Raw genomic sequence first — 27,447 nt, 5'->3', positions numbered from 1 at the left:
TGGGACAGTGATCAAACAGACTCGGGGATCCCTCACCCCCTTCTTCCCCCCTTAATGGTTCCCAGACTCCTGTTTGGCTAACACTAGGATTTTGTGTCACAGTAGTAAAAATGTCACTGATACTATTTTTCTGGTTGATCGTGATTTGTTTTGTGCCTGGGATTTTAATAAAATGCACTGAGCTTGACTACTTGAGAAACACGTTTCTAATATTTGCGCAAATTATGGAACGTATTAAAAAAAGTGTTGCATAATTTATGTTTGACCAGCTCAGCTGCCTTCCTTAGCACCATTGTAAGTACCCTAACACTGTATTTATAGAGTTGAATTTTCATGTCGTGACTTTACCCTGTAGCTCAGTGGTTAGAGCACTCGCTTTGCAAGCGAGAGACCCGAGTTCAATTCCAGACAGGGCGAAACCTTGGGCAAGTTTCCTTACTTCACACGCCTAATAATAATCCCTCCAAAACCAAAAACAATAATAAATTCATCATTTTCAATCTACGACTGTTTGTGGGACATTGCTGTGCGCAATTGGCTGCCGCGTTCACCCACAAATATACAGTCAATTCACTTTACAGTGTGTTCTATGAAGCGCTTTGGGACGTCCTCCCAACGTAAAAAGCGCTATATCAAATGCAAGGATTATTATTATTATTATTATTATTTCCTCCTAAACCTGTGACTTTTACTAAATTTACCATGACTGCTCCATGATTTTAGATTTTAAAAAATGCAGTGACAGATCTACAGCCCTAACTATTACCATTGCATGCTTTCCAGCCAGGTCAATTTTGTCTTAAACTTTAAGATTGCACAGAATTCTTTAAAAACTCTTCAATCCTGCCTTAATTTGAAAGTCAGTTCTTTATAAGAACTGCTGAACCAGCTTCCAAATTAAAGATAAATTTAAGATTTAAGAGATCAAGGAAGCCCTGCACAATTTTTAAATTAATAAGAAGGTGTTGAAGGCTAAGACCAAGTAAAATTTCAGGACTTCTGATCGCTATCCAATGACCCCTGCTAAAACGTTGATGTGTGAGCAGAGGATCGGAGGAGGATTCATCTATCAGTGAATAGTCTGCAGATTCTCGTTGTCGGGGTTCACGTATAAATATTGGTCATTTGGGAAAAGCAGCAGAGGGCAGCCAGTGCCCATAGAACTGTAATTCAGCAAACATCAGCACTTTCAGGAGAAGCAGTGAGAAAATGTTAGGGTGAAATGAAAACCATTACAAAACCATAGTGCAAACACTGTGCCAAAGAAGCATCACCGACAGAAGCAGGTATCTTGTTTGTTTTCGCCAGCAACCATCATCAGATAATGATTTATAAAGGCCACTGTTATCATTGCGGTCATTCTGGTCTGGACCTGAGGTGGAAAAGAAATCAGACAAGGTTTATCACTGCTGAAATGTGAAGTTTTAAAAGGGGAAATAAAACATGTTTTGAGTGAGCTAAACCAGACTGTAGCTATCAGGTGTGAAACTTCAATACATTCCTGGCAGAAAGAATTGCAAATAGGAGCCATCAAGACTGTATCAATCAGAGTTAGGGGATGGGAACACATTTGGCAGAATAATGGGAAGTACTTCTGGACTTTTGTATGTAAATTCTTTAGCCTGGAAGAGAAATGATCAAAGTTCAGGTGTTTGCATTCAGTGATGCAAATGGTTTTCTTGCAAGCTAAAACTTGCATGACAGGATTTAGCACTTTACAATGGAATCTAATGCCACCTATTACATTAGGAGGTCGTCTCCAGAAGCAGCCCTGTCTCCATTGGCACACTTAGTGGTCAGCAGACCAATTTTGCACCGGCAAAAGACCCTGAATCTTTTTTAGTGGTCAGGCCTCCAGATTGCAGAGTCGGCACCTAGAGTGAAAGGACATGAAGCCACTCTGCGCACTTCACATGATAGCATACACACTTTGGTTGACAACAGGGAGCTCTGTATTTTGCAGCAGGAGCACCTTTACGAACCATCAGGTGATGTCCTCCCATCTTTACTTTTTAAACATTTGTTGAAGAGAATGCCACCCAATGCTCTCTGTACAAAACCTTGCCTTGGGAAGACACTTCAATGTGATGAGGCGCAATAATAATAATAATAATAATAATCCTTGCACTTGATATAGCTCTTTTCACGTCTTCTAGACGTCCCAAAGCGCTTCACAGAATGCAATTCTTTTATGGTTCAGTTCACCACCACATTGCACGATTCCCCATTTTCAACAGAAGATAAAATGAACCAACACTTACCACAGTTTTCCATCTCCTTAAATGCGTCAATGCAGTGCAGACGCCCATATCTGCATTTACACCAGGAACAGCTCCTGATAACCCATGCGCCATGGAGAATTGTGCCACACGTCCTGTCAGAGAACAGAAACCGAGAGTTGGGCCTCGTTCAAATTACCAAAGGATAATGCAATTTGAATGAGGCCCTGAAACAAAATGAAACAAATTGCATCTACTCACTTTAGCCGTTCATCCAATTCACAATATCTGCCAGTGAAGTGCGGAGGACATGCACAGAAACTGCCCAGGATGCAAATCCCACTGTTCATGCAGCAGTTCTTGTCCAATGTTCGACCTGAGAACAGTACAGTTACTATATAATATTATCAATGCATATTAAGTCATGCGTACCAATGTTTTAAGAGTTTTATCTATTTTGGAATCGCAGACTGTGCCACTTCTTTATTATGACATGTACCTTCTTTTTCCCGTTCCTTTTTTTCACAACCTGTCACTTGAATACATTGTAACCTGCTGAAGTATGGCTTTAGAGAACCCTCCAGTATCTGATACTATAATAATCCTCGCGTTTGATGTCAGTGAAGCTCATTTTTGAGGCATCAGACAGGAGTCCTGTAGCTCAGAGGTTAGAGCACTCGTCCTTGCAAGCGAGACACCTGGGTTCAATTCCAGGCAGGGCAAAACCTTGGGCAAGTTTCCTTACTCCACACGCCTAATAATAATCCCTCCAAAAACAAAACAATAATAAATTGGTCATTTTCAATCCACGACTGTTTGTGGGACACTACTGTGCGCAATTGGTTGCCGCGTTTTGCCCACAAATATACAGTCAATTCACTTTACAGTATATTCTGTGAAGCCCTTTTTCACGTCTAGAAGACGTGAAAAGAGCTTTTTCAAATGCAAGGATTATTATTATTATTCAGTTGTGAGTTCAAGCTCCACCTCGCTGACACTCCAAACCAATGCCATGCTTGCCTACAAATACAGTGACTACACTTTGCAATAAATCCTGTGAAACACTGAAACCATCTATTGTATTTGCTTCTCAATTGATTTGTATTGTCGCTATTTCTTTTGGTGGTGGCCTGCACTATCAGCCTTGATTGCAATACTAAACTTCTCGATGCTAAAAACATATCTCACTGTGAAAAATAATTCAAATTTGAAATATAGAAATGGATTTACAATTTGTCTTACTTTTTTGGTTCATACATTTCACTGACATTTTGCTGATGTTAACTGCTATGCTCTAATATATTGGAAAAGTAGCAGAGGCCAAGTTTAGATCTGTGAATAATCAGCCTATAACTTCCCCTGTCTGCACTTGAACTCACTTAGTCTAGGCAATGCAAAGCTAAGGGAGTGCTGCATTATCAAAGGTGCTGCCCTTCAAATGGAACATTAAGCAAGGTCTTGTCTGCTTCTCAAGTGGACATTAAAGATCCCATAGCACTATTTGAAAAGAGAAGCAAGTTTCTTCTGATATCCTCATCAACAATTCCCCAAATAAAATTGGCCATTCATTTCATGGCTGTTTGGAACATAGGAACAGGAGGACGCCGTTCAGCCCTTCGAGCCTGTTCCGCCATTTAATTAGATCATGAGTGATCTGTACCTCAATTAATCCTTTCAGTTCCAATTTCCTGCTTTCTCCCCATATCCCTTAATACCCTGACCTATCAAAAGTCTATCAATGTTTGTGGGACATTACTGTGTGCAAATTGCCTGCTGCGTATGCTCACAGAAGTCAGTCACTCCACTTTACAGTATATCCTGTGAAGCACTTTCGGACATCCTCCCAAAGTGAAAGGCGCTGTATCATGTAAGGATTATTATTATTAACTTACTTTCCGTCAGTCCTAAGAAGGGAATCTTCTTTGAAAGATCCAATGTTCTAGGTTCGTGAGATTGGCTGTTGATCAGATGAAATTTAGTTAAAGAATCACGACTTATTTCCAAAGGTTTCTGGCTGGAAGGTTTTGCAATTTCCCAATCTTCACAATCCTCACCTTCGCAGTCTGAAACAGACAAAACAGAATGCCACGCAAATTGTTAAGATGGAAGGGAATTCTTTTCTAACCCAAGCTTTGTATCACAGTACAATTAATGGCAATCACTTACTATTCCTAAGCTCCACAGCCTTAAGAGGGACCAGCGACATTAAAAGGAATCTGCAAAGAAAGGGGTCAAAGTGATTAGTTGTCAAACACTGACTGTATGTGCACTGTTTTAACAGAATGATCAAAATTGAAATAGACTTACCCAATAACTGCTAAAGAGTTCATTTCTCCTGCAAAACGTTTGCTATCCAGTTTTCCACTGTTAAAGTTGTGTCCTGTTTCTCCAGACTGGAAGGGGATGAATGAATGGTTTCTGACTCCCAGGTCTGAGCCCAGGATGTGGAGCAACAGGGAGCAATCAACACATTGGCAGACAATTCTCACCTCTGCTTTCTCAAACCACAGAGCTTGAATACCAACCAACATTCACATTCAAAAGCATCCAAGTGTAATCTTTATTCAGCAATCTGCCCTCCAATCGAAAGTAAAGAGGCCGGTTTTACTATTATTATCATCCCCAGCGCAGCATTTCTTCCTTTATACTGTAGTTAAAAACAGAATCTAGTTTTAATTTCACACGTTTTACAGATTAGCAATTGGCCACAGGTCAGTAATATTGAATATAAATACAATACAGTACAAATTTACATTTATTACAGCGCCTTTCATGTCAGGAGGACGACCCAAGGTCCTCAATAATCCTGACTGAGCACCCAAGCCAGGGGTAGGAGTTGAGGGGTGGGAGGGGAAAGATGACCGAAAGCACGGTCAGAGAGTTCGGTCTTGCGATGGACCTTGAACGAGCTCAGGGAAGACGAGAGTTGGAGGAATTCTAGGATGGAGTTTGGGGGCGGAAAGGCTGAAAGCTTGTCACCTGAGTTGATGATGGGGCGGGTAGGGTGGGGACATGAGTAAATTGAATATTGACTGCATGTTTTAAATGGAAGTCTACAGGTGGTTATTTTCTTCATTTTTATATTTGGTCAGCAATCTTCAGAAGCAGCCATGGTGCGAGGAAAAGGGACATCAGTAAGGAGATAGCGTTTTGCTCTCTGTTTATTTTTGGTGCGCTGCTGGCATTCAGAGCAGACAATTTGCACTTCCCATCCCTTTTACAGATATCGCACATTAGACCCCTTTGTTACAATCCTTCGGAGCCTCTCAAATCCCATTTCCAAGGGGAGAGATACTGAATCAGATATTTGCAAGTGGCAGTGATTGGATTTAATCCTCTTATATACGTTGCGAATCTATTTCATGTGAAACAATTCTCTTTCAATTATCACAGTTCAGATCGAACTTGGATAATCTGTTCAAAAATTTAAGTTTACCAATCAAGATGGGAATGTTCAAGCAGTGCCTGTGGTTGGTTCAGTAAATGTGCTAATTGCCTATTACTGTATTTAAACACAGTTGTGGAACATTTCTTTTCTTTTTCTGTTGATTCAATCTCCTCTTGAGAGTCTTTTAGCTGCATTTCAAGCGACTGAATCTTTCTGGTTCTTTAATGTACTTTTTCAGTGATATCAAAAACATTTAATTTTTTTCTTAATTTAAGTTGTTTCAATAATAAAGCAATGGCACACATCAATCCCATTGGCTTCCATTCAATCAACGCACAAGGAAGAATCTTGACTGTGAATACCCTGTAACCAAGCTAAACACATTGGCTCAGTTGGTAGCACTTTTACATGAGAACATAAGAAATGCTAGACAGAAAAAGATCAAGGTCCATCTAGTTCGCCTTCCACCTTCCTGGCGGTCGCATGCACATATGTTCCAAAATGCCTATGTATTATACCCCATAATGTTATTTCCAAAAAGAAAATTATCTAATCTGTGTCTGAAAGAATCAACACTTCCTCCTTCAACCATCTCCCTAGGGAGCCAGTTCTACAGGTTCACTATTCGCTCACTAATAATAACTACTACTACTAATAATAATAATCCTTGCATTTGATATTTCCTCCCTGTTTTGCACCATTAGCACCTCTTTAATCCATCATCCCCTGTCCTCCACCCCATTTTTTCCTTTGTCTTCCTTGCCCTGTCTTCCCCCTCTGTTAGCCCTTAAAAGCCTCTCCCTCCCAACATGCCACAGTTCTAACGAAAGGTTGTGGACCCGAAACATTGACTCACTTTCCTTTTTCCATAGATGCTGCCTGACCTGCTGAGCGTTCCCGTACTGTAAAGTGAATTGACTGTTTATTTATGAGCGAAACGCGGCAGTCAATTGTTCTCAGCAGTGTCCCACAAACAGTCGTGGATTGAGTGACCAATTTATTATTTTTTTCTTGAGGGATTATTATCAGGCGTGTGGAGTAAGGAAACTTATCCAAGGTTTCACCCTGCCGGAATCGAACCCAAGTCTCTTGCTAGCAAGGCGAGTGCTAAACCACTGAGCTACAGGACTCCACACTAAAATAGTGTTTGCATAGATTCCTTCTGAATTTACCCCTCTTCAATCACACTTGGATTGAACCTCTGAGTCAGAAGATTATTGGTTCAAGCTCCACATACTGACTCTGAGCTGACAGTCTCAGCTGACACTTGAATACAGTGCTGTGGGTGTGTCACATTGCCAAGGTGCTATCCTTCAATCCTCCTCTCTCCTCAAAACAGTACCTGTTGCCTTCGTTCCTCCGGGTCTGGCCTCCTCCTCGTCCCCCAAGTCCTCCGCTCCGCCCTTGACGGCCGTGCCTTCAGCCACTGTACCCCGAGGCTCTGGAACTGCCTTCCTCACTCCCTTCGTCTCGTTCCCTCCCTTCCCATTTTCAGGTCTCTGCTGAAGACCTTTCTTTTCGACTGCGCCTTTGGTCACCTTCCTCCCCCTCCCCCTGTCTCGGCCCCAGGATCCAAAACTGTAAAGCGCTCTGAGACGTCGCCTGGCGTGGAGGGCGCTATATAAATCCAAGTTGTTGTTGTTGTTGAGGTATTAAACCTGACTGTTCGAATGGATGTTAACAATCCTGTAGCACTGTCCAAAAAGAGAAGGGAATTTCTCCTGATGCCCTGGCCAACCATCCCCCAGATAAATATTGATCATTCACTTTGTGGCTGCTGCGTTCACATACAAATATACAGTAACTACACTTCCAATTAAATCCTTTGAAACACTTTGAAACATTTCGGTGACTTGATAAGATGCTATATCAACTGTAAGGATTATTATTATTATATTGTTATCCTCAAGTATTTGTTTCCAGTCGCAGCATTGGTACTCAGAATAATATATATAATCATAAGCAGTAGCTGTTGGGCAATGTTTTCCCCCCACCTCCCATCACACCACCATGTTCTAAGAAGCAAATTTTCCCAAACAGTATAAGCGACAATAGATACACATTCCTATCCCATTCACTTTTTAATTTTTTTTTAAAAATCGTACCTTCGACATAACATTAAATCATTAAACTCGAAAAGAGCAACAGGTTGTAGGAACTGTATTTCATCTTATTTATTTTTAAAAGTGTCTTTATTTCACCTCCCCGCAATGGTTCCCTTGATAAAACCATTGTCAAGTGTGAAACTGCCCCATGCAGATCTGGAAGATTTGCATTCCTATTCCTGGTCTGTGCCCAGTTAACCAATCCCAGATGAAGTACCACAATTGTGCTCAGTACTCCTGGGATAGGGGAGGAAAAAACAGTCAGGATTCTTGTTCCTTATCCCTATCCAATGGCCCATGCTGGGCATCACATACTGTATATGTGTGAATTTTATTTGAGAGTAAGGATTGGGTTGTGATGTCCCCACAGTGAAATATTGTGCCAACACTCACTGTCTGGCATACACATTTAAATTAGTCATCTGGGTGAAGGCTCAGACAGAGCCAATGCCTTTGGAATAATACTCAAACATGAGTCAGCAGCTTCAAGAAAAGCGAATTGGACTGGGAAAAAAATAAGACTTTACGGCAAATCTAATAAACAGAGCAGAATTGTTTCCACATTCAAGTATTTTCATTGCAGCCATGCACCTGTCCTGTTGAGACTCGGCAATGGAAAAGAGTCAAACCCACATGATCTGACTGGAGATTTACAAACTGAGCCCAGATTAAAGCATCAGGGTTCAATGTAACAAGATATGGAAAAAAAATCTTGTCTCAATGCAGTTGGCACTGGCGGATTTGCAATTGTATAGTGCCTTTGCCAAATCAATCAGCTTTAGGAAGAAGTCTAGGTATGCAGAGGTTTCCAGTCACTGCTCATTGTTTTGATGAATGTGTTAAGACTGTTATTAAAGAGACGCCGTTCCCAGCTCTTGCAGAATAAAAGGATTCTTCAGAGTCAAGGTGTTGGTTCACTCAGGCATTCGAAGAAATACAAAAGAAATGCACAGCTTTTGACACTGAATATTTCTCTGTTCTCCCATTTCCTTTCTTGTTAGTTATCAACTCAAACCAAGGATGAAGGCAATAGGTACAGTAATATTAATGACCATTTCTCACAATAGCACAACAGTCCTCTGATTTGTGTTGCCATTCCACACTGAACTACTTGTTCATTACCTTTGGTGTTCAGATACTATTGCAAAACGTTTCCTTCAGAGGGTAGGAGCTCTAATAATAATACTTACATTTGATATAGCGCTTTTCACGTCTTCTCGACGTTTCAAAGGGCTTCACAGAATATGCTGTAAAGTGAATTGACTGTATATTATCCTTTTATTCTCTAAGTCTATCGCCATTTTGAAGCACAATGGCTTACTTTGCTTCTCTTGCTTCTCTTGTGGCCTGCTTCCCTGTTTCCAACCCAGTCGCGGACTTTATTATTGTTATTATTAGTCGTAATAGTTAATAATTACTGTTTCCCAGTATTATTAACAATAATTATTAATGATGATAATCATAATAATAAATTATCCCTAGAATATTGAAATGCCTCAAAGTGTTCACAGGTAATGTTTGCCAAGTGTAGTTATCATATATTTGTAGGCAAAAACAGTGATTAATTAATCTGCAAACAACCATGTAATAAATGCCCATCTGAGAGAATTTTAAAAAGGCAGGCATCAAGTTAAAAACTGGGTATTGTTTAACAATGCTAGTGTCATATAAACTCAAAGGATAGCAGCTTATAAAAAAGATGTAAACATTAAGTGACTTTTGTGGTCAGTGCAGTCTCAGCATTGGTAAAAAAGGAAAAAAAGAAGGTACATGTCATAATAAATAAATAATTTCTTTATTAGGACATGTATCTTCTTTTTTTCCTTTTCCCAGTAATCTCTACTTGAAGACATTGTAATGTGCTAGAGTATAGATTTAGAGAAACCTCCAGTACCTGATATTGTAATAATCTTTGCATTTGATTTAGGTCCTACACTCATTTGGAGGCCCTGTGCCTTAGCATCAGAAGCTTGTGAGCTCAAGGTCCACCTAGTTGATACTCCAGTGCAATGCTTGTGTTTGCCTGCAAACACAGTGTCTACACTTTGCAGTATATCCTGTGAAGTGCTTAGACATGTTTCCATGACAAAACAATAAGGTGCTATATCAAATATAAGGCTTATTATTTATTATTACTAATGTCAAAATGCTTCAAAAGCAATTTTTATCTAGTGTAATGACTGTGATGGTATTGCAAACATGAGAGGCAATTTGTGTATAGGAATGCCATAAACCACCATTGTGTGAAGGATCAATTTATCTGGAGGATTGTTGGGCAGGAAACCACTAGAAACTTTGTTCTCTTTTCAAATAGTGGCATAGGAATTTGAACACTTCCTCGAACAGGCAGATGGAATGTCGATTTAATATCTTATTCTGAGGGATGGCACCTTCGACAATACATTTAAGATCATGCATAATTTTTGGAAAATTCCTAAAGTCAGTCTTAATTTGTAAGACGATTTACTACAGTTCTTTGTGGGTCTGCTCCATTGCACGAGAACATCTATTTGTAAAAATAAATACTTGCCAAAGGTATGACTGGCAGACATCCATTATCCAAATTACACTGGTCACAGGGTGTTCATGCCAATGATAACGGACCTCATCTAGGGTTTCAAGTAGTGACAGAGTCATGCTGTGCTGGTTTTGTACTATGTTAGTCTTTGGGTTGCTCTCCTCAAATTCGAAGTCAATGAATAACCTTCTAAAAGCGTAGGAGTTATGCTTTCACGATTCAGTGGGATTGCAGAAGCCCCCATTGGGAACATGTCAGCACAAATGACTCCTCTCTCTCGGAGAAGTGTCTCAGGAAGTAAAGATCATTCCCCCAGGAAACCCCATGTGTCCCATGTATGTCACAATGACCCACAAGAACACGGCTCCAAACAGATATCAGAAAACTGGGGTTCTGGTGTCATTTCAAGTTCATACAACATTTAACAACATTTATCAAACAGTAAAAGAACATGAGAATAACAAAATAAGGTTATTTGTGTAAACAGTCGAAGCAATTGCAAAATCTGCTTGAAAAGCTACTGTATATGATCTGAACTCTTCTTAATTGTTGGTTTGCTATTCATTGTGTTATGTGGCTCAGTTGGTAGAGCACTTTGCCTCTGGAACAGAAGGTTATAAGTTCATGCTTCACATTGAGACTAGAGTTCATACTCTAAACTGGCACTTTAGTAGGAGAGTATTGGAGTTGAGTCTTTTGAATGAGATGTTAAACCAAGCTCCCATCTTTCTGTTAAGCTGGATGTTGAAGATCCCATGACAAGAGAATAAAAGAATGGAGGATCTCCTGGTGTTCTGGCCACAGTCCTTTAAGTAACTTGATGATTCATTTCATGGTTGTGGATCTTTAGTGGATCTTTAGTGGTGCAAATTATTGTTGCATTTGCCTGAAATAACCTTGAGGCAATTATGTGTAATAAAGTGGTATAAAAGGCAACTTCTTGAGGTTCTGCAACATAAAAAGATGGAATTGTTCCCACAGTTTCTAAGTGGGTGTAGCAGAAAGCCACACAGATCATAATTTAGCAAATTTGGTTCTAAGCTTTGGCTTGCAGCGTTAACAGGAGCTGAGTGGGATGATTCCTTGCATCCAGTGACTGGTTTTCCCTTCAAGGTCATGCCGATGAACCAGGCTGGATCATCGTAGTAGTGCCCTGGATGAACCAGACTACCAAGACTACCACAGAGGGCTGGCTCGATTCTGACATTCCTTTGCCAAGTTTAGCTCCAAGGATACCCCGCTTACCTTCCCCCCAAGGAGGATACGCACTAGTTGGTTGTTCAACATCCCCTCCGATGGACAGCACCTAAGAGGAGCAACAATCTTCACACAGCCCGGGCCAAATCCTACCATCTGTCTGTTTCACTTGTTAATTTAATTGTTTAGTTCTAGAGTGGTCCAAAGTGTCACAACAGGAGAAATTATTTTACAAATAGAACGTGTAGACATGTCTGGCTTTTGATCTCTAGTGTTAAGAGAACAGCTCAATTACATGGTACTTCAAACACTGGTTTGAATTCCAGTCAGAAGGTTGTGGCAAGGATTCAAGTTTCAGGGCAGATTGCCCTCAAGTGCAATTGCAGTATGTAGGAAATATCGTGTCAGGTCTCAGTTAAGCCACAAGATGGAGCTCACCACTAACCAAAACAATAAACAGAAGGCCGATCGGGACTTGATGATATCAACTAATCTTCTCTAGGCATTCATAAACTGTTGGCTAAATAGGGAGCAGTTATGAAGAGCTGAGATGTAGAGGTGAAAAATGCAATATGTAATGTGATAATCAAAACACACAATTACTACATTTTACAGTAAATCATGTGAAACGCTTTGAGCCATCCTCATGAAAGGCGCACTATCAAATGTAAGGCTATATAATTATGATTATTATATAGTCCGAAACTCTAAAATAACCTTTGCTTACTGAGTCTTTTTCATGCCATCTTGAATCAGATTGAACTCCTGGTATCTTGTGTGATGCCACTGAAGTTGAGGGGAGGTATGGGGTTTGTACCTGAAAAAAGAGTAAATAATTTAAGTTTATTTCAGAGTTTCTTACTATATAATAATAATAATAATAATAACGCTGAAACACTGTGCTCCATTGGCAGCAACAACAGCTCGCAACCAACACCATTTCTTTACAACGAAAAATCTCATTATTAAACAGTTTAGAAAAATGTGTTGGTTTGAGAATTGGTGCGTAATTGTAGATTACGTTTTACTTTGGGATTGACCAGATAGACTGTAATGGTCAATGACCATGTTCCTATAATTGAAGAGGGAAAGAAACAAAACAAATCAAAACAATGCTCTAGAACAAGCAGAAAAAAACAAATTCCCCAATTTATGCACTTAAAAAAATTAATTGGGCGTAATTAACTTAACTATTTTCTATGATTAAGTTGTTAAATGGTAGAATCATTATATTGGAATGGCAGATAAAGAAAAAAATACTCTCCTTAGTTTCGTAATACTCTCAACATACGAAGTGACTCAGATACCATTAAACTACTATGCAGCGGAACATGAGCACAGTAGTAATGCCACATTTAGTCTAAAGGCACCAAGACCCACATTAAATCTACTCAATCTGCAGTAGAATTACTGCTTTAACACTGACCTGAAATAAAAATCGCTTTAATGAAGCTATTCCCAAATAGATTAGCAAGGAAGCTCGCTTTGATATTTTTGTCCTTCGGCAATTACAGTTGTATTAATTCTGCAGATTTTTTGACCTTTGAGACTTTCTGTGTTGCTCTGCATGGTTTGGATGTTTCAGTGTCCACGTATATCTGATACACAGCTCACAGGCGGTGTCAACAGAGGACAAAAATAGCACATTACTGCAACTGAGTGAAGAGTCACACTGGAGATTTGGTATCTCTGACCCACCGTGTAAAGGATGCCTGTCAAAGGAGCTGTAAACAGGGAGGCAGACTGTAAACTGAAATAAAAGAGCCAGGTCTGGAGCTTTCAGTCACCAGAACATCTCATTGAATCAGGTGAGCAAAAAGCCAGTGGTCTTAAACAGTCACATTGATATTGTGTTCCAGGTAGAAACCCTGCTGCAGATATAATAGTGGTGAATTGTTTGTCAAATCACAACCTGGGATTATCAACTTCCACTTTTAATCTTATTATCAGATCATGTCAGATGATAACCTTGAATCCTCACAGCCAGCGAGCTGGAATCACTAAATCTGATGTTTGTTTGATTTCCGTTTGGATGTGTTGGTTGGGAGCCTGGAAAGTTTCTAGTTCCTGGAAACAAAAACAATGTGCGTGGTTTATTTGTTGAATCTGTAACATCAACCTCCTCCTTTCTCCTCCTTGTCTCCTGAAGTCACTGTCTGGTGTTGGGGTATGAAATCTAAAAGTCCGTGTTTTGCTCCAGTTCCTTGCCTAAGTGGCTATTTTTGGTGTCTGAGCAACAGCAAGATATTCAACTGCAGAGGCACCACATCACTCCTGAGTCCAATCATAGAATTATACAGCGCAGAAGGAGGCCATTCGTCCTGTCGTGTCTGTGCTGGCTCTTTTAAAAGAGCTGTCCAAATCAATCCCACTCCCCCGCACTCTCCCCATAGCCATGCAAACTTGTCCTCCCTAAAGATAATGTTGTCTTCATCTGATGCCAGGCATCATCAAAACAAAATCTGGCTAATTTTGACAAACAAATTCTTACAAATCCAAATTTCATTTAATGTAAATGACATGCTGTATAAGTTTGTAAAAGTGTTTTATGAGCTCCTTCTTCACTCCATCCCTCATGCCCCATCTGCTACCGACTCAGCTGGTAATGGGAAACTGGGACAGTCAGACCATGACCCAGGTCCAGTTCTCTAGATATAGGAAAGGGGAAAATCACCCAGAGTTCCTAATCTTGATCACAATCCAGTGACCCCGAGAGGAAAGTGTGTGCGAGGAGTTTGCTCCCATTCAATTAGAATGGCAGCACTTACTGTCTGGAGTTGGGTGAATGTTCAGCCCGGAAGGTGAGCAAATTAAACAAACTAAGATTATAATTGAAACAAAGTTGTGCAGGCTACCTGGTACACCACTTTAATGTTCTCTCCTGCGCTTCCCCTGTACATTGCGAGTCTCTCATTGCTAATTGTCTGCATTCGCTGTGAATTGCAAGAAAATTGGGATTAAAATAAAACAGAAAAAGGAGTTTTATGATAAATGTCAGATCCAAAATATGGAAGATAATCAACTAGAATATAGAAAGTACAGTGAAGAACTGATAAAGAAAATAAGAGGGGCAAAGAGATTGTATGAGAAAGATTAGTGGGTAACATAAAAGGGTACCTTAATAAGCATATAGAGAATGAAAGGTTAGGCAAAGGTAGGGTGGGTCCAATTAGTGACCAAAGAGGAAATTTTCTTGTGGAGGCAGAGGCATGGCTGACGTACTGAATGAATTCTTTACTTTGCATCTGTCTTCACAAAAGAAGAGGATGCAGCCAATGCCATAGTATCGGAGGAGAGGGTAGAGAAATTGGATAAACCAAGAGGAGGTACTAAAAAGGTTGTCGGTGCTCAAGATAGATAAGTCACCCGGTCCGGACGGGATGCATCCTAGGTTACTAAGGGAAGTAAGAGTGGAAATAACGGAGGTTCTGGCCACAATCTTTCAATCCTCCTTGGACACTGGGGTGGTACCAGAGGACTGGAGGGTTGCAAATGTTACTCCGCTATACAAAAAGGGACAGAAGGATAACCCCAGGAACTACAGGCCAGTCAGCCTAACGTCAATAGTGGGGAAACTTCTAGAGACTATAAGCCGGGACAAAACAAATTTTCACTTAGAAAAATATAGGTTAATAAAGGTTAGCCAATATGGATTTGTTAAAGGCAAATGTATTTTATATGGATTTTCAAAAGGCGTATGATAAAGTTCCACATAAGAGACTTGTAAGCAAAATAGAAACCCACAGTATTAAAGGGACAGTGGCAGCATGGATACAGAACTGGCTGGAAGACAGAAAGCAGAGAGTGGTGATGAATGGTTCTTTTCTGACTGGAGGCAAGTGTGCAGTGGTGTCTCCCATGGGTCAATATTGTGGCCACTGTTGTTTTTATAATAATAATATAATAATAATCCTTGCATTTGATATAGCACTTTTCACGTCTTCTAGATATCCCAAAGCGCTTCACAGAATATACTGTAAAGTGAATTGACTGTATATTTGTGGGCGAACGCGGCAGCCAATTGCGCACAGCAATGTCCCACAAACAGTCGTAGATTGAAAATGACCAATTTATTTTTTTTGTTTTGGAGGGATTATTGTTATCTATATAAATGACCTGGACTTGGGTATAGGGAGTACAATTTCCAAGTTTGCAGATGATACTAAGCTAGGAAAAGTAGTAAACAGTGAGGAGGATAGTAGCAGACTGCAAATGGATATAGACAGATGGGTAAAATGGGCAGACACGTGGCAGATGAAGTTTAATGTGGAGAAATGCAAAGTGAATGCATTTTGGGAGGATGAATGAGGAGAGGCAAAATAACCTAGATGGTACAATCATAAAGTGGGTGAAAGAACAGCGAGACCTGGGGGTTCATATAAGTAAATCTTTGAAGGTGGCAGGACAGGGAGATAAAGAAAATAATATATACAGGATACTAGGATTTATAAATAGGGGCACAGAATACAAAAGTCAGAAAGTTATGATGAACTTTTATAATACATTGATTAGGCCACAGCTGGAGACTGTGTTCAGTTCTGGGCACCACACCTTAGGAAGGATGTCAAGGCATTGGAGAGAGTGCAATGGAGATTTACCAGGATGATACCAGCAATGAGGGACTTCAGTTATCGGGTGAAGCTACAGAAGCGAGGATTATTCTCCTTGGAGCAGCGAAGGTTAAGAGGAGACTTAATAGAAGTTTTCAAAATTAGGAGGGGATTCGATAGGGTGGACAGGGAGAAACTATTTCCACTGGTAGGTGGGTCGATAACTTGTGCATTGCCTGAAAGGGTGGTGGAAGCTGATTCGATAACAACTCTTAAGAGAAAAGTAGATAATTATTTGGGGAGGACACAGAGCTATGGGGAGAAAGCAGGGGATTGGGATTGAATTGAATAGCTCTTTTCAGAGAGCCGGCACAAACAAAATGGGCCGGATGGCCTCCTTCTGTGTTGTATAATTCTATGATTCTATGATTGCTGGACATGGCTACATATAATCGTGCTAGGCCTACTACCTGTGTCAGTGACTAATATTGATGGATGTACATTCGTGTCGGGAGTCTGGTGGCTGTGGACTCAATGCCTAATCTCACTTATACATGATTTCACAATAAATAATAATAATAATCCTTGCATTTGATATAACGCCTTATCATGTCTTCTAGACGTCTCAAAGCACTTCACAGAATATACTGTAAAGTGAATTGATGTATATTTGTGGGCGAAACGTGGCAGCCAATTGACACAGCAGTGTCCCACAAACAGTCATGGGTTGAAATAAGCAATCTATTATTTATTTTTAAAAAATTTTGGAAGGAATTATTATCCCTTGGAAAACAATCCACCAATCGACTAACAACTGGGTTCCTACTTATTGCTAGCTAAACAGAGGCGTGTGGAGTAAGGAAACTTGCACAACATTTCGCCAGGCTGGGAATCGAACCCAGGTCACTCACTTGCGAGGCATGTGCTCTAACCACTGAGCTACAGGACTCCGTGCTGTAAGACCGACCGATACTGATGTGAGTGGCAACCATATACTTCATATGCATCATTGGCTCTCGGCTTAGTTGATATCGATCTTGCTTCTGAATCAGAAGGTTGTGGGTTGGGAATCTGAGCTCATACCTCAAAGTTCAGGGTGACATTCCAATGCTGTGCTGGGGGAGTAGAGAGCTGCATTGTCAGTGATGCCGTCCTTAGATGAGATGGTAAACTGAAGTACAGTCTGTCTGTATAGCTGTATGTTCAAGAGCTCAAGACACATTTCAAAAAGAGAAGAGAGTTTCTCTCAATATCCTGGACAACAATCCCTCTGAGAAAATTCACTTCATTGCTGTTCGTGGGATATTGTTGTGCACAAATTAATAATAATAATAATAATAATCCTTGCATTTGATATAGCGCTTTTCACGTCGGGAGGACGTCCCAAACGCTTTACAGAATACACTGTAAAGTGAATTGACTGTATATTTGTGGGCGAACGCGGCAGCCAATTGCGCACAGCAATGTCCCACAAACAGTCGTAGATTGAAAATGACCAATTTTATTCTTGGTTTTGGTTTTGGAGGGATTATTATTAGGCGTGTGGAGTAAGGAAACTTGCCCAAGGTTTCGCCCTGACCTGCCTGGAATTGAACCCAGGTCTCTCGCTTGCAAAGCGAGTGCTCTAACCACTGAGCTACAGGACTCCAAATTGGCTGCATGTTCATTTCACTTTACAATAAATCCTGTAAAGTACTTTGAGACGTTATCCTAAGTGAAGTGCACTGTATAAATGCATTGTTGTTGAGATGTTTTAATATGATAAGGCGCTATATCAAATGTGAGAATTATTATTCTTACTTCATGTTCAGCAAATACTGAGAATCAGTTTTGGAAACAGGTGAAATTGATGTTGTTTCGTAATATGTTCCTTGTCAAGTGCTCTGAGACATTATCGTATATGAAGGGCGCTATATAAATACAAGTTGTTGTTGTGAATAAACACTTCAGGAAATGCCAAAAATGTCATCACACATTCAACATAAGTTCAACAAAATTTTCACAAGTGCTTTTGCTAAATTTAACATTCTGTGATACAAACTGTTCTTTTTCCCCGAACCACAGGCCCTTCTGCCAAAAGATTTTTTAAAAGGTGGTGGAAAACGTCAGCATGGCTCCTGTTATTGTTTCAGTTAATTTGACAACTTTGAGAGCCAAATGGGAAGGTAGAATAAAAAAACACAAAGACCGGCAAAAGAGGGAGCGAGAAAGACAGGAGAAGAGTGCACTAGCAAGGTAAGTTGAGTTTCTTTTAAGATCCGGGTTAGCACATGAGTCAAATGTAATAAATGCAAACCCAACACATCCAAAGTGTTTCCTGAAGCATGTGTGCCCAAATTCAGCTGAATCTGACAACTTATTCATATCGTAGCACCAATGATAAAATATTTTTTTGTTAAATACGAAGCATGAGATTTTCTCTTTTTTTCTGCTTGTCATTAAAAGCACACAAAGCCCCGAATAAAATTGATCACTCGCACCATGGCTGTTTGTGGGACACTGTCGTGTGCAAATTAGTTGCTGCGTTCACCCATAAAATATACATTCCACTTTACAGTCTATTGTGTGAAGTGCTTTGAGATGTCTCAAAGATTTATAAGGTGCTATATATCAAATGCAAGTATTATTATTTTTATTACTATTATTATTATTAGACCCTTCTCCAATGGCTTACTGGGTAAATCCACTGGCTGGTAGAGCACTACATAAATAGAAGGTGATGGGCTTGAACCCTGATTTATGCTGAGTGCATTGATCTCAAATGGGCAGCAGTTAATAATTGAACCCAGTGTCCTCTAGGGTAGAGAGAGAAAAAATCAGCCAGCACTCTGGCTGCTGAGCATTATTCAAACTGGGGTGTGGATTCAAGTAAGAACTGAATTGGGATTAACCTTTATTCCTCCAGTGGAGGAATAGCCTACTTGGTTTACAACAACAACAACAACAACAACAAGATTCCATTTATAGAGCGCCTTTCACGTTGGGAGGACGTCCCAAAGCGCTGGACAGTTGGGTCAGGACCCGAGCAGGGGGGCAATGGTCAGGGTGAGGGGAGGGAAGGGAGAGAGCGAGGAGGGGGGAAATAGTCAGGGTGAGGGGAGGGAAGGGAGGGGGCGAGGAGGGGGTAGAGAGTTGAGAGGGGAGCTGAAGGCACGGTCAAAGAGAAAGATCTTGAGACCGGCCTTGAAGGAGGAAAGGGAGGAGGCGGCGAAGGCACTGGGGGATAGAGTTCCAGAGCCTCGGGGCTGAGAGGCTGAAGGTCCGGCCACCGATGGTAGGGCGGTTGGGGCGGGGGATGTGGAGCAGACCGGAGCCAGAGGAATGGAGGGTATGGGCAGGTAGATAGGGGGATAGTAGGTTGGAGAGGTAGGAGGGAGCGAGGTCGTGAATGGCCTTGTAGGTGAGGATGAGGTTTAACACCTCTTCCAAACACCTCTAACAAGGCATGAACCCACAACGTTTTGACTCAGAAGCGAGACTGATACCAATTTAGCCAGGCTCACAGTAGTAATCTCATTTTATCATTCTTTTGTTTAAGGATTAATGAGGAGTGGACATTGCTGATTGAATGTAGAAAAAGGGCCATTAGAAATTATTGTGCGCTGAGAACGGACCTAGTAAATGGGGAAGTTCGTGTTGGACCAAATCACTTAAGCAGCTCCCGAACAACTCAGCAGGTTGGATATGGAAACTTTATTTTGCCAAAACAAAAAAACGATATCACAATCGAAGAGAAAAGCTTCATTTTTGAACTATCTGGATTACAGTGGCAGGTTTGTGGAAACTATGCTTCCCATTATAACTTTAGATCACACAGAAGCAACTGTATAATCTCTGGGTGTTGGCAAGTTACACTAAAGGAAATTTCTCATGTAGTAGTACAACATGGATGGACTTGAAGGATTATTCCATGTCTTGCCCATCGTATTCGTTCCACATCCTAATGTGTATGTTCCACATACTCGACGCCATCTTCATCAAGTGGAAGTGGTTCTAGCCTCTGTGCTAGAGGAGTGTTCCGTTACAAGTGAAGATGTCAAATGCAGAGTGTGAGTGCCCAGGGTCTCTTATGTGTCACCAACCTCGGTAGAACAGGGATGAGGGAGATAAATCCACTAATCTCAAGCAAGAGCATGATCTGGATAATCTTACCTCAGACATTGCAAGGCAACAGCTGGCTGTTTGGGCCTTTAAGAAATAATATCAGTACATGTCTGTTCTCACATCTACAAGGGGGTATGATAAGAAATGCTTGCTCTCACTGTATGACATTTCTATTTACCACAAAATATAAATACTTTCTAATATGATTTATGTCATTTTTGCTTCAGGAGCTTCCTGATTCCTTAAGAGACTTGACTTACCTTAGAGAATGGCATATTCAGAAAACAAGCATACAAGTCATTCCAGCCTTTATTGAAATGTTTCAGGATCTGATTGTGTTAGATTTATCCAGGAACTGTATCGAGGAACTGCCAGCAGCAATAGGTAAGCTTCATTTGTACTGACCATGTGATGCTCTGGTTTGAGTTTGTGATTTAAGATTTAATTTGGGGCTGAAAATTGTAGCATTTCAGAATGCATTGGTTTGTCATAGCACCTGCTTTCAATAAGGGGAGGAGAGGTTAACATACAAAATCATGCCTAATGTCCCAAACCTTTTTGCACTAATCTCTGTGTCCATTGCCTGATCATCCATCTCTTTCTGAGAAAGACAGCTGTAAATGCTAGCCTCAAAGTCGTTGAAATTCTTATAAAATAGCCAATGAAAACAGAATCTGCTTATGTTTCATTCTTTTTCTATTAGCTATTGTCCAAATGTCTCAATCCCTTTTGAGGCGAACAACATCATCGTCTTTCACTCTCTCTCTCTCTCTCTCTTGTTCTCTGAATCTCTCTGAAGTTCCATTTTGTTCTCTATGACTGTGGCTGTTCTATCACTTTCTCTGATCTTAACTCTACACTGTATTAACATTTACCTTTGTGCTGCTAGAAAAGAAAATCCAGCTGTGTGATGTGTGTGAGGTTGTGTGTTAGCTCCACAGCAGAAATAAATATAGTAATAACCCAGCAACTTCCCCATTTTCTTTGTCTTCCTTGTCCTGATTCCCCCTTCTCTGTTAGTCTTTAAAAGCCTCTCCTTCCCAACATGCCACAGTTCTGACAAAGGGTCGTGAATCCGAAATGTTGACTCACTTTCCTTTCTCCACAGATGCTGCCTGACCTGCTGAGTGTTCCCAGCGACTTCTGTTTTTGTTTTCAGATTTCCAGCATCTGCAGTATTTTGCATTTCTTGTATACCAAGGGCTTTGCTGATGGTAGATAATGTGAAGTATTTAGCCAATTGCATGTCCGAGTCCCATCTCATACAGTAAAAGGAGTAGCTCATGCATATGTTACTAGGGTTGGGTTTATTATGGTGCTATTTTCATTCATATTTTTGCTTACTAATTTTGGTATAAGTATAAGCCATAGGCCTTCTGTTGGGGTGAATCTGACAATGCTGAGCATGTGTCATGGTGACAGAACCCACCAGGTGAATCTGTCTCACTTTATCATCCTCCGGGTTGAGGCACAGATTTCCCAGAACAAAGTTATCAAGCAGTAGAATCAGTCTGTTTAGTTAGATGCATTCTACCCTCTGGAGATTAGCCCCCAATGAACTGAAATTCCACTCGGTGTTAAATGTAACATCTTTTTGCAATGTCAGTCACTCAGGGGATTTATCCATTATAATTGTGCATCACCAAAGGTACTATGTCCCAAAGCCTCGGGATGTCCTCTCAATGTGAAAGGCACTATACAAATGTAATTTAATATTGTACTTTGTATATTTAACACCAACCAGAATTTCAATGCACAGGGCACTTCATACTATTAACCTAGTGAATCTAATAAACTTTTTCTAATTCTTATATCATAATATATAAATTGAAATGGTTAAATAATTACTTTGAGACATGTCTACACATAAGACATTATAAAAATGTAAGTTCTTATTTTTCTATTACTTTATATGTTAATGAAAATTAAATGCTGGCTTTGGTATTGTTCTTCCATGCCGTTAGTTACTTATCTCTTTATTGAATTGGTCTGGCATTTGTCAACAGATTCTTAGTCTGTGATCAAAGCATGCAGTGCTCTTTTAATCAGGCTATATTAGTTTCCATGGTATCCATTTCCTGCTTTGAATTAACACCGAATTATGTACTCAAGGAATCAGTGTCCTAGATTTTCCAGTTTGACGTTAGCAATGTGACAGTAGAAGCATGAGCTGTAATATATTTCCATTCATTCCATAGGTGAATATTACTGGTTCATCTGCTGTGGATTAAAATGCTATCTATTTAACTGTGGCATGGGCATCACCACAAGGGAATGAATGCTGTACTAGCTTGAATTCCCCAAATACTCACTTTCCAGAAAAGGTTGCTGGATAATGATTTGGAGCAGAAACTTTGACTGTTTTTTTTGCCTCACTAACCCCAATACTCTCTTAGAATAAGAATGAAAAACTGTTGTAAACTGACAGTCTTGTGGTTGTGTTTTGACAGGCAAGCTGACCAAACTGAAGGAATTGAATGTTAGTTTCAACAAACTCACCAGCGTCCCACCAGATCTTGGCAATTGTGAAAACCTAGAGAAGCTGAATGTATCAAATAACATGGAGCTGTCAGGACTACCATTTGAGGTAACGTCCTTTAATGAGATAACAAGATCCAAAGAGAGGTATGGAAGAAGAAGGGCATTCAGCTCATTTGTGTTTGGCTCAGTTTGACTCAGTTGGTAGCAATCTCACCTCTGAGTCAGCAGGTCATGCATCCAACCTGTACATAGGGAGTCCTGTATTATTATTATAGGGACTTATTGTTTAGGTTAACATTCTAATACCCCGGGGAGAGTTACATTGTCAGAGGTGCTGTCTCTTCAAATGAGAAATTAAACTGAGGTCCCGTCTGCCTGTTTGGCCTGATGTTGAACATCTCATGGCACTATTTGAAAAGAGAAGGGAGTTTCTCCCAATATCCTGATCATCAATCCCTCCCCCACTCAAGTAAAATTGGTTGTTTTGGGGACATTCAGATGTGCAAATGGGTTGTTATGTTTGCCTACAAATACACGTCTCACAATAAAATCCTATGAAGTGCTTTGAGATGCCTCAACAATGTTATAAGGTGCTCCATCAAACGCAAGGATTCTTATGTTTTCTAATGGAGATCTGGGTGCTAAGGCACTGAGCCATGTGCAACCTCCAGAGGGCAGTGTTCTGTACCATCTGCTGTGTACTTCAGAGACATTTGATATTTTGATAAAATACCCAGATAGTTATGTTCACAGTTCCATAAAGTCTTTGAAGCTATATTATCTCTTCCAACTGGATGTTGTAGAGGATATGTTCTCTTGTTGGCAGCCTTTCTTATTTTGACGTGTAAAAATACATCAGAGATTGACCTTGTGTCTGAGAAATGATCATATCAATTTCCACTCTTTTGGAGCTACATTTGCTCTGGGAGCTGTGTAAAACCTTTTCTTTTAAACAAAACCAAAGTTTCTCCTGACTTCAAAATGGATGGTGGAACAAAATAAAATTTTAGAGAATTTTGGACAGCTCAGGAGATATAGATGATAGAAATATGTAAAGCAGGCAGAAGAAAATAAAACAGTTAGGGAAAAGGAATTGGAGGGTGAATAACATTATTTTTTCAAAGTTTATATTTCTAATTAAAATAGTTTTATGCATTTATGCATGAGCTGAAAACCAGCTGACTCAGTGATACAGGCATTCCCTTGGCCTGTTGACCTATTGACAATCTAAGGGTATAATATCTTGTGAGTGAGATAGCGTGAGATAAAGAGATCCAAAAGGCAGAAGAGAAATCGACTGACAGATTGAATAGGGATAAAGAGGGAGAACAGTGACAGAAAATGACGGAGGGAAAGACATGAAGCACGTAGATAAACAAGACAGAAACTCATTCATAAACTTATGCTGGCTACCAACAGCTCACTAATACGGACCTTCATTCCCATGCAAACTCTCCTCCATGTTGCCCATCCGGATATATGGGCCATTTTAATGGTTGATCAATAAATACAGATGTGATTTTTTTCTAAGCAGGAAAGTAGAGGATAAATAAGTGGTTTAAATCGTAGTTGTTATTTTTTCAACAATAACTTGCATTTATATAGCACCCTTCACCAAGGCAATGTCTTGGAGCGCTTTGCCAACAATTTATTTCAAACGCAGATTAAATTCAATAACAGTTTTTGCTTAAAAAAAAAGCCTCTGTGTTTTGTAAGACTTTGTCCTTGACAATTCCTTTAAATATGTGGAATAACTGAATATTACTTCCAGCTGCACTGTTTACAATGTCACAGAGACTCTTAACCACCCAAACAACAAGCAGTAAATAGTCTGTACCACTTCCTTAGTGGTTCCGAAATTTGATTGACCAAACTGATAAATAGATAACTGGTAACATTCCTTTTAAAATTAATGCTAAGTATTATACCCATGTTGTACTTCAATGAGCTGCAGAAGATGTTTTAACTTATTTTGTGTTATTTGATGCCATGAACAATTTGCCATTTGGTTGGCATCTTACAAAGGATCCAAGTTACGTTCAAGATAATTAAACAAATGCAGGAATTTTTAATTTAGTATCTGCCTTTGTTCCATCTGGAAATACTTCTGAACAAAAATTCGTTTTTTAGTGCTCGTGTGGCATACAGAGAGGCCAAGAGTTAAAATTTTTGCAAGGGATATTATATGATCCTATGATAATAATAATACTCCTTGCATTTAATATAGCGCTTTTCACATCTTCTAGATGTCTCAAAGCACTTCACAGAATATACTGTAAAGTGAATTGACTGTATATTTGTGAGCGAAATACTGTAGCCAATTGCACACAGCAGTGTCCCACAAACAGTCATGGATTGAAGTGACCAATTTATTATTGGTTTTTTTCTTGAGGGATTATTGTCAGGCGTGAGGAGTAAGGAAACTTGCTCAAGGTTTTGCCTTGCCGGAAATCAAAGTCAGGTTTCTCGCTTGAGCGACACCACTCCGCATATTATTGGGAGGACTGGAGTTGAAGCCAAGGTTCAGGCAAAGCTCCTTCGATCAGCTCAGAAAAATGTCAGACTTAGCAGTCTTGCTCATGTGATTCCAGTAACATAATATGTTTAATTGTTTTTAACTGTGTGTGTATGTTGTTTTCTACGTTTCAGTTATTTGATATCTTTCTTTGGTTTACATCAGAGCATATGCGACTGGAGAGTGAAATTCTAACTAGCTGAGAGTACCAATTTTGTTCATAATAATATAATAATAATGTAGAGCGGGAAGCCAGATTCATACTTCCTGTTCTACATCATGAATCAAGGTCAGTAAAAAAACAAACACAAGTCTTTGGCATGTGGAGCAGGGCACCTTGGATTATGTGCGAAACACTGAAATCAAATCTTTGTTTTTTAATGTTATTGAAGAGCCTGGTGAGATTGACTCTAATAACATTATGAAAACAAACACCGAGGTATGTGTGTTTTTTAAATGAACGTTTGAATGCTGTTTGCATTTTTTCCATGAGTTCAGAAATGTAGTACATTCTTCTCCACAGCTCATGTCGCCACAGTGCTGTCTGAACAATTCATTCCATAACAACAACAACAAGATTGCATTTATAGAGTGCCTTTCACGTCGGGAGAACGTCCCAAGTTGACGTTTGATTTCCTTTGCAATTAGACTGGTAACCAAAGCAATCAGGAGCAAGTGTTCAACCATTGTGCCAACTCAATAACTTTTTTTAAAAAAGTTTACTGAACTGTCACAAGTTTCACATGCCAGGAGCGATATCTTATGGTGTCATGAAAGATGGAATCTGTAGATAACAATTCTGATTTGACAGCACGCCCACATTAAATAGTACTGTTATTATTTCCAGATTCAATTAAGACCCTCTGTTATTGAAGTTAGGAACATATGATTGCACAAGATCTCTTTGCAAAACAGCAACTTAATTTTCTCCTGAATTTGCTAAAACAATCTACCTCCCTGGGTAGCCTATTTCAAATCTGCATCACTTTGTGTAAAGCAATTAAATCTCAAATGTTCAACTTTCTTCTTCTGAGCTTGATTCTGTTAAATGCTGCTACCTGCAAGTCCAGTGTATAGTGTTGCCAACTTCTGCAGCATTGAAAACGGTGTCAGTGGAGTTTTGCACATCTGAGAATCAGTCAATGTGTTAATTATCATTGTTTTTTTTAAAAAAATGCATTTAAAATCCAGCCTGGAATCTCTCCAATTTGCCCTCTTGTCTGCACTTTCAATGCCTTCAATGTAAAATGTTACATTAAGACAAATTGCCACTTCAGTAGTGAACTCTTATGTTGACTTTTTCCATCAGATTTCTTTCTTGCTGCGATTTTGATATAGTGAATGAAAACATTCATTGAAATCTGTAAAACCCAAACTGTAACCTAAACTTGAAAGCTAAAGTAATACTGATTTGACTTAAGTATTTGTACCAATGTACAATCTATTTGACCGAGCCTTCAGCTCCCCTCTCGACTCTCTTCCCCCTCCTCGCTCCCTCCCTTCCCTCCCCTCACCCTGACCATTTCCCCCCTCCTCGCTCCTTCCCTCCCCTCACCCTGACCATTTCCCCCCTGCTCGGGTCATGACCCAACTGTGCAGCGCCTTGGGACGTCCTCCTGACGTGAAAGGCGCTTTATAAATGGAATCTTGTTGTTGTTGTTGTTGTTGTATTTCATTCAGATGATACAGAACACAATCATGCCAAAAACACCTGCCCAAACATTAAAAGAAAACGGAACAAAAAAATGCCAACAAAGAAAAAAACACACCCATAAACCAAACACTTTATTCAAAGCGGAGACAAGGCATCTCCTTCATTCAACTGAAAGTTCAACTGTTGCTCAAATTCTGCGAGTCTTGTGTACATTATTCACATCCGTAATGTGTGATGATCCTCAAAAAATGGCCTCTGTGGTATAAAATCCACCCTTGTTATAAAAATAGCAAGTAGAAAATAATCCTAATAATAATCTTAATAATAATCCTTGCATTTGATATAGCCCCTTATCACCTTGTTGAGACGTCTCAAAGCGCCTCACAGAATTTACTCTAAAGTGAATTGATTGTATATTTTGTGGGCAAAACGCAGCAGCCAATTGCACACAGTAGTGTCCCACAAACAGTCGTGCACAGAGTGACCGATTCATTCATTCATTCATTCATTCATTCATTCATTCATTCATTCATTCATTCATTCATTCATTCATATATATAATATATATAATATATAAAATATAAGAGATTATTATAAGAGATTATTAACCCCAGAAAGCAATGTCAGAATCGGCTAACAATCAGGTTCTGACTTACTGCTAGAGGTGTGTGTAGTAAGGAAACTTACCTAAGGTTTCTCGCCAAATGGGAATCAAA

At 39.9% G+C, this 27,447-nt stretch overlaps 2 protein-coding genes across 4 annotated transcripts in view; one reads left to right on the top strand and one right to left on the bottom strand.

Annotated features, from left to right (window-relative positions):
• The window catches only part of lrrc2 (leucine rich repeat containing 2), a 46,115-nt gene that overhangs the window by 10,217 nt on the left and 8,451 nt on the right, over positions 1-27,447 (top strand). Inside the window, exons 1-6 of one of the 3 annotated variants that reach the window (XM_042333283.1) lie at positions 11,545-11,585; positions 13,037-13,235; positions 18,042-18,212; positions 19,516-19,750; positions 20,309-20,465; positions 22,532-22,668. In XM_042333283.1, the coding sequence (XP_042189217.1) occupies positions 18,088-18,212; positions 19,516-19,750; positions 20,309-20,465; positions 22,532-22,668 (654 nt within the window). In that variant the 5' untranslated portion in view covers positions 11,545-11,585; positions 13,037-13,235; positions 18,042-18,087. Of the gene's footprint in view, positions 1-11,544; positions 11,586-12,604; positions 13,236-18,041; positions 18,213-19,515; positions 19,751-20,308; positions 20,466-22,531; positions 22,669-27,447 lie in introns of those variants that run through there. The other 2 variants (XM_007899992.2, XM_042333296.1) reach the window with 2 other exon arrangements.
• On the bottom strand, positions 643-27,437 carry tdgf1 (teratocarcinoma-derived growth factor 1). Its single transcript, XM_042333302.1, has 10 exons — positions 27,419-27,437; positions 14,283-14,360; positions 12,155-12,244; positions 11,476-11,536; positions 4,527-4,612; positions 4,386-4,435; positions 4,112-4,282; positions 2,481-2,595; positions 2,262-2,374; positions 643-1,372 (listed from the first exon to the last, which is right to left on the bottom strand). The coding sequence occupies exons 2-10, from the start codon at positions 14,339-14,341 to the stop codon at positions 1,233-1,235; spliced, it is 885 nt and encodes a 294-aa protein (XP_042189236.1). The 5' UTR covers positions 14,342-14,360; positions 27,419-27,437; the 3' UTR covers positions 643-1,232.

The sequence above is a fragment of the Callorhinchus milii genome, unplaced genomic scaffold (genome assembly GCF_018977255.1).
Source record: "Callorhinchus milii isolate IMCB2004 unplaced genomic scaffold, IMCB_Cmil_1.0 Scaffold1, whole genome shotgun sequence".
NCBI lineage: Eukaryota > Metazoa > Chordata > Chondrichthyes > Chimaeriformes > Callorhinchidae > Callorhinchus > Callorhinchus milii.
Note: the sequence above shows the minus strand (reverse complement) of the source record. Positions and strands in the feature narration are given on the sequence as shown.

Bases quoted from the DNA above. Each gene is read 5' to 3' on its own strand.
- tdgf1 (XM_042333302.1), bottom strand. From the start codon at position 14,341: ATGAGAGACTCGCAATGTACAGGGGAAGCGCAGGAGAGAACATTAAAG. The intron at 2,596-4,111 runs GTAAGTTAATAA...TACTGTTCTCAG, and splicing joins CTTCTTAGGACTGACGGAAA to GTCGAACATTGGACAAGAAC. The intron at 2,375-2,480 runs GTGAGTAGATGC...GTTCTCTGACAG, and splicing joins GAATTGGATGAACGGCTAAA to GACGTGTGGCACAATTCTCC.